This window comes from Convolutriloba macropyga, chromosome 2 (assembly GCF_964194025.1).
Source record: "Convolutriloba macropyga chromosome 2, txConMacr16.3, whole genome shotgun sequence".
Classification (NCBI taxonomy): domain Eukaryota; kingdom Metazoa; phylum Xenacoelomorpha; order Acoela; family Convolutidae; genus Convolutriloba; species Convolutriloba macropyga.
The window spans coordinates 13237803-13248612 of NC_134469.1; the positions used below are offsets into that span (position 1 = coordinate 13237803).

At 32.5% G+C, this 10810-nt stretch overlaps 2 protein-coding genes across 2 annotated transcripts in view; one reads left to right on the top strand and one right to left on the bottom strand.

Moving 5' to 3' along the window:
• The window catches only part of LOC142356726 (S-formylglutathione hydrolase-like), a 341513-nt gene that overhangs the window by 17731 nt on the left and 312972 nt on the right, over positions 1-10810 (top strand). The gene's annotated exons all lie outside the window — the stretch shown is intronic.
• LOC142335134 (uncharacterized) overlaps positions 6584-10810 on the bottom strand; it is an 89592-nt gene continuing 85365 nt past the window's right edge. The window contains exon 9 of the mRNA XM_075383498.1: positions 6584-6906. Within this exon, the coding sequence (XP_075239613.1) occupies positions 6702-6906 (205 nt within the window). The 3' untranslated portion in view covers positions 6584-6701. The remainder of the gene's footprint in view (positions 6907-10810) is intronic.

Consider the following 10810-nt stretch of genomic DNA (forward strand, 5'->3'; position numbering starts at 1 on the left):
AGCTAGCCACGGGGGGGGGGGGGGGGTGCACCGGGGGCTGATGATGGGGGCAGCACTGGGTGGGGGGGGGCAAAAGCGCGGTGGGGGGGGGTGGAGCCAATAGTGGGGGGGGTGTCAACCACTAAGAACCGCCCCTCACACCATGAATATAGGTATAAATCTCCAAGACAGTTTGAGCTGAAACAGCCCTGAAAGGCTCTAAGAGCACATAATGCCCGCTGGGCGCTACCTGTTTATCCCGTTTTTGAGGACGAAAAGTCAAAAGCGTCAGACGAAAAATTGGTCAAGCGAAAAATCGCATAAAAAAAAAGACCGACAGGACTAATATAATTGCTACAAACTTCGTTTGAGAGCAATTAAACAGAAAAACAGACAGACCAAAAAATTCGTCTTTTCATTGAAGGCTGATATGTTATATTTTGATTAAAAATCTGTATAAAGTTATTAATGCCTTTTTTAGTTGATCTCAAATAACCTTCATTTAGAGTGACACACACCCATTTGACCTTATCTCTTTGAATTAAAGTAAATAAAACTCAATTTCAAAGTCAGGAAGTCATTTTTGAGAGTGAGGTAAGTCAAGTGTGACCATTAATTTAATCACGCGCATGAAAAAAAAACTCGCTCCACTAAGAGCGAAAAATGACGTCACACATGCAATTCAGTTAAAATTGCATGAACGAATGAACAAAAAGTGGCTGTGACGTCATATGGTCGTAACAAACATCATGACGACGAAATAAAAAACATAGCAGGACAAGTCCTGAAGTAAAATTCAAAGCATTTTCATTGACTAAACAGAACTAAAACGGACTATGAATGGATTGGAAAAACCATTTAGAAAAAAATCCGCTCCAAAAAATCGAAAAAACAGTAAAAATCAAACTGAAATTGCCGCATGTGAACAAAAAACCACTAGTGAGAAAGCGAATTATTGTTCAAAGACAGTTTTCTCACTCTTTTTTAAATTTAGAAAGAAAAATTTCCCGCCGCAAAACCACAAGCTTTTTCGCTTCATTTCCTGTTTCGGTGTGACCAAAATCACTACGCCAATTTGACTTCAAAAATCATGAAAATGTGTGAACAGATCTTAAAAAAAAACATAGCAGGACAAGTCCTGAAAGACAATTCGAAAACTTATACTCAGACGTACTCGAACTGTTCAGCAGATCAATTGAACAATTTTAGCCAGAACACAGACAGAATCATCTCATAAAATTGAGAAACTAAAAGAATCAAACCTAAACAACAATATACTCATTGCTAAAACTCTTGAAGCTTTTAAACCTCCTGCGAAATTTTTTCCCTTTAAAGTTATCTATTTCAAAAACATGTTAAACCGCAATTTTTGCTTGAGAAATCGGTCCAGTATTATATCAGCAAGAACTGAAAAATATTCGAAGATCGATTAAATCGAAATTGACCAAAAAATTAAAAAAAGAAATCAATTGCAAATTATAAGGAAATGTTGCTGAAAATAGTGATATAAATTTCTTCAGAATCATTTCTGTGTCTCTAGAGGCTATCCAATAACACAATTTCAAGTTTTATAAAACTCATAGGCTCATAGATCGATAGACTATAATTTTTAAAATTTCAAACTTCAAAAAATAGAAATTCGTCTATTAAAAGGATGAAAGCCATTCAATTGCCCCCTAGCAACCATTTCATAACATACTATCAAACACTGAATGAAGTTACTTGGCTACTGAGGCAAGAAAACATAAATAAAATAAAAATATTTTGAAAAAATTTGAAAAAAGCAAATTTTATTAAAAATCTTCTAAAAGTCGAAAAGTTAAATTCTTGAAAACAAATTAATTAAAACTAACAGCTATGCAGTAACTGTTTTCAGACCGTGGAATATTTTTTCTAGCACTTGAGAACAGACGAATATCAAAATCTTAAAAACTTTAGGAAGCCTTAAAAAAATGAAGACTTCATCAAAAAAAAATGCTAAAGTTCAAGACATTAAAATGTTAAAAACCATTCCATTGTTACAAGAAACTATGCGGTGCCCTATTAACAAACGTCAAAAGAGATTGCTTGGTCCCTGAAGCTGGAAAAACTGAAACATAACGAAAATTTCCGATATCCAGAAAAAAATGAGAAATTTTTCAAAAAAAAATCGCTAAAATTTGTGACTTTCAAAAGTTGAAACCTATTCCATGACAACTAAATATTTTTCAGTAACTTTTTATCCACATACTGATGAGATTTTCTGGCCACTGGGATTCAACAGCTTGAATAAGGACAATAAATGTCAAAAATATGAAGGAAATTGCAAGTTTTGTCAAAAATTGCTTAAATTCATGATGGCAAAAAGTTGAAAACCATTCCATTACCACTAAAAACTACGCAGTAATCTATCATCAAACCCCTTATCAAACACTAGATGAGATTTTTTGACACCTAGGGCTAAAAAACTCAATATATGACAAAAATTTTCAAAAAACCTGAAAAAATTGCGAAAATTAAGATAATTTTGACTGTTTGTGTTTGTAGTACTAAAACATATAGCTCATAAAATGGTCATAGCAAGCAATTTTGTCTCGAAAAAAAACTTTCATCAATTTTTAAAAATTTCAACTTAAAACTAATCAGACAAAAAAACTCAAAAAATCACAAAAAACTTGAAAAATTGAACCATTTTGAGCCCAGAAACTCCTAAAAATGACTTTTAACCTTAAATTAAGGCCATCCCAGCAGCTGCACCACTATAAGCACTTGAAGGACCACTAACGCCCACTTTGGGCCTCTAATGAAACTTAATGCCCGCTGGGCTCTACCTGTTTATCCCATTTTGAAAAATCAAAGTCATTGAAAAATGTGTGAACACATCATAAAAAAAACACAGCGCACCAAAAAAATTCAAATTCTTTGAATTGTAAAAAGACAGCGTTCCAATACAATTCAAATTTTTTGAATTGTTAAAAACCAAGAGAAGGCCAATAATAGCCCCAGCTATCGCTGTGCGGCCATTAAAAAAGTTTTTTTTCAACATTTAAAAATATAATGTGCCAAAAAAATTTTTTTCAGAAAATTGAAAAAATCTGAAAACTTAATCTACATTAGAAGTTTGACTTGAAATAAGATCAGTTGTTAGCGAGATTTAGGGACAAAAGGACAACAATAAAATTGAAGATAGACAAAAACTTAAAACATCTAGTTTCTTTAAAACCTGTGTTGAAATAAAAACTAAAACAACAAAATGATGCCAATAGGAAGCATATAAAATCAGTCAATAAAAGGACTTTTAGACAGGAAGAAAAAAAGAACGATGAAAACCAGATTAAATTCAACGACCAATTTACAGTTTCAAAAACAATTACAATTTTATTCGAAAACATAATAATCGAAAACTCATGTTGTCAAGCAAAAAAACTCCTTCATGGTTTGAAGCAGAACTCCAATGTCAAAATTATGAAAAAAATTTCCTATTGAGAAAAAACATTATAGAGGTCCACATTTTTTACTTTTGAGACATTAATTGGACAATTCTTCAAATAATCTAAATGATAAGAAAACCAACTAAGACAACCACGAGTGCGAATGAAAACTAGACTTGAAGCGGTTAAAATAATTTGCAATCCTTCGATTAAAACGAAAGCTTTTATGCACATCGAGAACGTTTATAGCGGCTTAAAAAACTTTCTACAATCGCGCGCTACGTATCCAAACTGATTAACGCATGTTTTCAGGAAGGCATTTTTCCGGACTCATTGAAAATAGCATAAGTAATACCGCTACATAAAGAAGGTGAAAAAAGTGAACCCAATAATTTCCGCCCAATATCTCTCTTAGAAAAAATTATTCTATATCGTATTTCTGACTATTTTAAAGACTTTGAAATTTTAAACAGCAAACAATTCGGTTTTAGGGAAAAAAGAGGAACTGTTGACGCAGTTAGCACTTTGGTTGACTTGATACGATCATCAAAACATTCTCATACGGAGCACACTTATTGCACATTTTTAGATTTACGTAAAGCTTTTGACACTATTGACAGAAAAATTCTGCTTCAAAAGTGTAAAACGTATGGACTAACGGGTCTTGTATATACTATTTTGGAATCTTATTTGAAAAATAGGAAACAATTTGTACAGTCTGGACAAAGGAAGTCGCATATGACAGAAGTCAAATACGGGGTACCACAAGGGTGTTTAAATAAATGATTTGAAAACCAACAGCCCATGCTCGAACTTCATTTTCTTTGCTGATGATACTGCAGTTGACACAAAATCAGATAAAGCAAATGCTTGTCGGGAACATCAACAGATCTTATCTCAAACAGAAAACTGGCTTAAAATGAACAAACTTACACTGATCACGGATAAAAGTAAAACCATAACCTTTAAGACAAAGCATGACAGAAATGATGTCTCTACATTGAACAGAAAGTGCCTTGAAAATGTAAATTCCTTAAACTACTTGGGCATAACGATTGACTAAAAATTATGTTTTAGAGAACACTCAAAACGCGTAGAAGAAAAATTGGTACAATTTTGCTGTTTTTCTATAAATTGAGAAAAATTTTAAATCGCAGCCAATTGACCAAGAATTTCAACAGCTTTGTTAAACCAGTGGTTCAATACGGGATTCTAGTCTATGGGACTGCCAGTAAAGCTACGATGCAGAAAATCGATGCAAAAATTAATAGAATACTAAGAGTAATCTTTTTTTCGAAAATTTGACTGTTTCTCTGATCAGAGAGAAATACAAAGTTTTTTCGGCCCAGGAGCTTCATATGTATGAAGTTTTCAAAGTGATGATAAAATGCATAAGACGTGAAAGTTGCATCATGGACGTAAATAACTTCATTACGCAAAATGAACTGTCAAAACTGTGCTCTTGCGAAAAACGAGTTAAAGTTGTCCCCTTTAATTCATCTTTTACCGAAAACAGTTTGTCAAATAAAATCCGAACTCTTAAACGTTTTTCTCAAACTGGACTCTAATTTTGTAACAAAAGTGAAAAATTTGAGCGGTGCACAGTTAAATAGTTTTGTTCACGTAAAGCTAGAAAACTATTTTTTACTGAACGAACAACTCACTAGGTTAATTTATGGCTTAAAATAGAAACTTTATTCATCAAAATTTATGACCAATTTGAAACAATTCTAATACTAACCTTCCTTTTTTTCTCGCTATCACTTTATTTTTGATTTCCACTAAATAACTTTTAAAACAAATAACATGAAATTGCTCTTCCGACTATGAGACGCCTGAAAACGGACTTTATGGTCTAATGGCGATCTTTCTGGTTCTCTTTTTTATATGTATTGATCAACTGTAGAAGGGCTCTATTTATTCTGTAAAGACACCAGTAAACAATTTATTATTATTATTTTTCATAAACTCATGAGCAAAACAGAAAAAAACTAGGGAAGTTGGCTTCGCTTTAAAAGGCAGCTAACAAATTATACACTCGAAATTATTGCTCTTATTGATATTTGAGTGGTAGCAGATCTACTGCATCAGCTTCATTTCTCATTGATTATGGAAAACCTAACAAATTTGAAGAAAAGATGACTGCATGATATATTACCGAAACAATTGAACTATCAACGACACTAATTTTTGCAAACAAACACAAAGAGGTAAAAAATTACTGAAATTTACTATAAAGGTTAGCAAAATTGCGGTGGAATCATTATAGTCTGGCGGGCAAGGATTTTTTTCATATGAATGATAATCATCCTCATATATAAAAGTGATATTTTTTAAATATTTTCAAAAACGGAGAAAACTTGAAGCATGGTCGGTTATTATAACAAAGTTGAAGGCAAACTCTTACCATCTAGTCCTAAAAACATTCTGGCTCAAAAAATTATATTTCCAATTGACGAAAAACTGATAACAGAAAATAAATTATAAAGCTCCAAGGGAAGCAAAATTTACACAAATCATAACTGTTCGATTTTTAGCATGAACTTAGTTTTTTCCTTATTAAAAATAAACTATCAATTTTTCATTTTGATAGAAAAATGAATTCGGATTTTAATTTTGAGAATTTATTTACACTGTGATCACGGGCTTCAGCTGACTAATTCGGGGATAAATAATTAATTGATTTCAGAAATGAACAAAAATTTTGGCATTAGTTTGTGCAGTTACTATCATTAACAATTTAGTAAAGATGGAGTGAATTTTTTATTGAACCAAATTAACAGTTAAAAATATATTTGTTACGCAAAATGATTGTGCAATAATGTACAAAAATGCAAGCTGATGCGAAACTCAGCAAAACTATTATATTTTCTGGCAGCTGATTTCTTTATAACTAACAATGAGCTACGTGCCAGCTAAGGTACGTGGGGGCCAACAGATAGTTGAAAATCAGCAAAAGCTATAATTAATGAATTAATAATTAGCATCGAAGGATGGTTGCATCTTTTCCGTTAATGCCCCCAAAATGTGAAAAGCTGATACTTCAATGCCCAAGAGCGTGCCTTACACTTAATGCACAGCGTTATATGATTTCTTCAACTGCTTTTTAGAAGCTTTTGAAATAGGCATAAAATAGTGTGCGTATGTGAGAGTGAGTATGTGTCTGTATGGGTATGCGGGGGGGGGGGGGGGGTGAACAAATGGAAAAGACTGAAAAATTATCCAATTTGATTGTTGTGCGCGGCTAACTCCAACCTGATTCGGCCGTCAAAAATGTTAAATTATTTTTGTGTTTCCCTCAGTTTTTTTTAATCAATCGCCTAGAATTGTCCTGGAAGGGCTTCTATCGTCACTTGGATCCGGCGTTCTCGCACTTAGAGGGTGTGGTGTTTCCACGATATCTGGTGTGGGTGGATTTATGTAATCCGCAGAATTTCGCTCGACATCCGAGTTCGAGGATCGCGTTGGCGATCGGGGTTGGTGGTATTCAATGACTGGAGTTTGCTCAAAAGACGACCTAAAATGTTTTCATCGAAAATCAAAGACAATTCGATAACCTAGCACCACGCAATGTAATTATCAAGTCATGTAAAGTTTCAATATGGAATTTTTTTTATAAATTAGTAAATCTGAAGTCGCAACGGAGTGCTTTCAAAAATTTAAACTACTTTTTTGTTTTTTTTTTGCCATAAAAATGAGGAAATTTCTCATCAAATTGAGTGCAAGTATATCTCAAAGCTAACTGGTGTTGCTAATTTATCCGAATTTTTTCTGCATGTAGACTGGTTCAATGTCTTTTAATTCAGGAATCTTGTCATGCGTTTTTCCACGGATATTATTGTTTTCTTCGCTACGACATTTTTCATTATCTCTGATATTTCTGTTATTTTAAGCAAGTGTTCCTATTTTTTGAGGTGCATTTAAATCCTTTGAAATTTGCGTCCATGCATTTCCGACATTAAAGTTTTCTCTTTGATGTTTTACCACGTGAACTTATCCAAGTATTGCCACTTTATATACGTTAATGTCTCAATTGCTTCTCAAGTATCCCAAACTGAGATTTTTTAATTGATACATTTATTCAAATCAATGTACGATATCTATTGTTTCTGCTGTAATTTTAATTGAAAAAACCACCAAGTCCAATATTTCCAGGAACAAAACAGGAAGCATCATAGACAGAGTAGTTGCATACAAAGAAAAAAAGATGATTAAAAATACAAAACAACTGTATCCATATACAAGAAACTTGTTTTTGTGAAAATTACTCTAAGGAACTGATTGAATACTCATGATAGTGAGAGGAGCTCAAAAAGATCCATAAGTTGTTTTTTTTTCAACAAGAGTTTCAACCAAACATCAGCAAGGATTTGGATGTTTGAGTTCATAGAGCAACAAGGAGGCTCGGTAATGTGGGTTCGCACATCAAGTTCCGACCCCGCTCATCTACATTTTTCACTTAATTGTCTACCAAATGAGGAAGAGATAAAAAAATTAACATATCAGCATATCGTTCAACAAACTACTAAAAGAATAAAACAATCTACTCTAGAGGGCCTCTAAGACCTGTGGCTACCATAATATGACTAACAGAAAAGACGGCAATAAAAATCAAATAGTTACAAATATTAATTAAGACCAAAACTCCTTGTCCATTTTTTGAAAACCACTAATAACCAAATCAAAGTGGCATCAATTAAAATTTATACTCAGAAGATTAACCGGCACTTTTTTGGAACAAAAAATGGGCTTTTTCTTCAATGCAACTTGGCAACAAGTTGACTAGAAATGAACAAAAGGGACAAAGTTTATTAAAGAATTGCTTTTTTTTTTAAAAAAAGAATAAATATTGAACTGATTAGAAACAAAACGCATCAAATGAAATCATTGAGGGAGATTTTTATACCTCAATAAAGAGCGACTGAGGCCTTTCATTATCCAGGATATGTCTTACGACTACAAAAAAAAACCGCAAATGAAGGCAAAAACTAAAAATTTGCACAAAAAATTATGCACGAAAACGATGTCCCCCAATCAATTAAATATTAAGCTATTCACTAAAGCAAAAAAATCTCCGTTAGCAATTTCTGAAGGTAACAACATTTGTAAATCAAATGACGCCCATTATTGTGATACTATGAAAAGTAAAGTAAAACCTACAAAAAAAGGGCAAATATGCAAAAATCACGATAATTGGTTGATGAAAACTGGTTGTTCTAAGAAGAAAGAACATTTGAGGAAAAAAACTGTTATGAAGTGCAAATTGTATTTCAATAGATAATTGATGTGATTTGTATATAGAGATGCTTAGCTACAATTTAACAGAAATAAAATTGGCAGGTCTCAAAAATGTATCCTTCTTTTTTATTAAAAACAGATATTTTCAAAAGTCAAAGCCGACAAAAGCTTTCAAATAAAAGAGTCGACAGTTTGTCCTACAACTACTTGGAAAACTAATTATGCTGTTATTAATGAGACCAAATCATAAGAATACAAAATAACATCAAATACAAGCTGAACTAATAAGGTTCACAAACAATTTTACGAAACGACAGTTTTGAAACTAAAAAATTCATAAGATATTAACCACGAGAAAATACCGCGTCTCTTTTGAGCATCAAAACTTCTTTTTGTAAAACGTCTATCGCAAAATGACAACAAAAAGAACCACAAAAACTGAAAATTATCTAAACTTCATAAAATTCTTCAGAAATAAATTGTCTAAGCCCTGAAGACGTCATTTAAAACGTTTAAACAACAATAAAATTATTGTTTGATTCAAAAAACATTAAAAAGAGCTCTAAATTCAAAAATTATACAACATTGTAAAATACGAAAAAAACGCAAACCAGAACAAAAAGTTATAAGTTGAAGATTACTAATACTCATTTTCTGGAAATTCAATTCGAAAGTCCAAACAGCCATTAGCTATTTACCGATATCAGTTAATAAGTTCATTTGTTTATCTATAATTGGCCACTGAAACCTTTAATTACACAGTATTTGGTATATGACACAAAAATTTACAACAAATAAAGGGCAAAAATAAAAAAATCTATCAAAATCTGCAAGAGAACGGTGTCGCAGCCCTTCAAACCATAGGTTATGAAAACAAAAAATATGTTGAGATTTAAATGTTTTAAAGTTTTTTCCAGTTTCACTGTTATATAAAGTTATAACTTACAAAAGAAACAAAGACAACTGCAAAAATGGGAAATTAAGCACAAAAATCAGAAGGTTTTGTCTGAAAACTCGTAGCACCAAAAGCAAGAAAACCTTCTGTTAACACAATCGGCCAGAAAACCAGTTGTATTCTACTCGAAGGAGAGGTTGACCTGTATTTACTAAGAATAAGCAAAATGTTGACTAAAATAGCATAAAAAAATGACAAGTTCAAAAAATCAGAGAAGTTTCCTTAAAACGAATACATTCAATTACATAAGAGACATTAGGAAACAACCGAATGAATAGAAAAAGTTCACTCTCACCTCTTGAGGAACAAGTCTAGATCTTTGAGTGGTCAAACTTAAAAATCAGACTGCCCAAAGAATAACAATTGAAGGCAAAAGACAAGAATTCAGTTAATTTTTACTAAAACGCTTCCTCAAAGGCATAAAAACCTTTTGGTTCTCTGAAAACGTACTGTATCTACGTTGGGCATCAAATTTATGTAAATTGGAGCTGTCATTAATTGAGCCGTGAATAAAAAATATTGTCAGTAATTAACATAAAAAACAAAAGCAAAATTTTTTGAAAAAAGGCAGCATCAAAACATAAACCAAAAAATCTCTGATTCTAAGAGTCCATGATATTATCGAACCTCTCCCTGATTTTTTCGTACGCCCAGCAAACCCATCAAGTGTTCAAAGTATTTGCGAACAAGACCAATTGTTTGTAGAATTCTTCAAATATTGATAAAAAAGGTCCATTTAGTATAATTCTCGAGTCAAATCTGCAAAAAAGGCAAAGTTTTAATTCCAGAAGACTTTCATACGGTGCCTAATTGAAATTAGCACCCTTTTTGAGATTAAGGAGTCTGTTTTAACGTTTCTAGGTCACTAAGTCTGGCAGACTTTAACAATATGGACCAAAAAAGCATATTTTTTGCCCCTTTTTTATGAAAAAGGTTTGAACTTTAAAAATTTTTTATCAAAAAGTTAAGCCAAAATAAACTTCAATCAAACAATTCAGCAACGCTCTTCTATCTCTAACGGTAACAACAACACTCTGGCGATAAAAATGTTAACTTATTTTGAATTATATTAGCGAAATTGTGCCATATTTTAGCAAAAATTACTGAAAATGTGAACAAAAAACAGTCGAATGTTCACAAAATTTAAACCTCGATAACTGATCATAGTCTTTATAGTCTGGACCATGGTCTGGGTTCGGTCTGATCAGAGGTCAATTCGGTCTGGAAG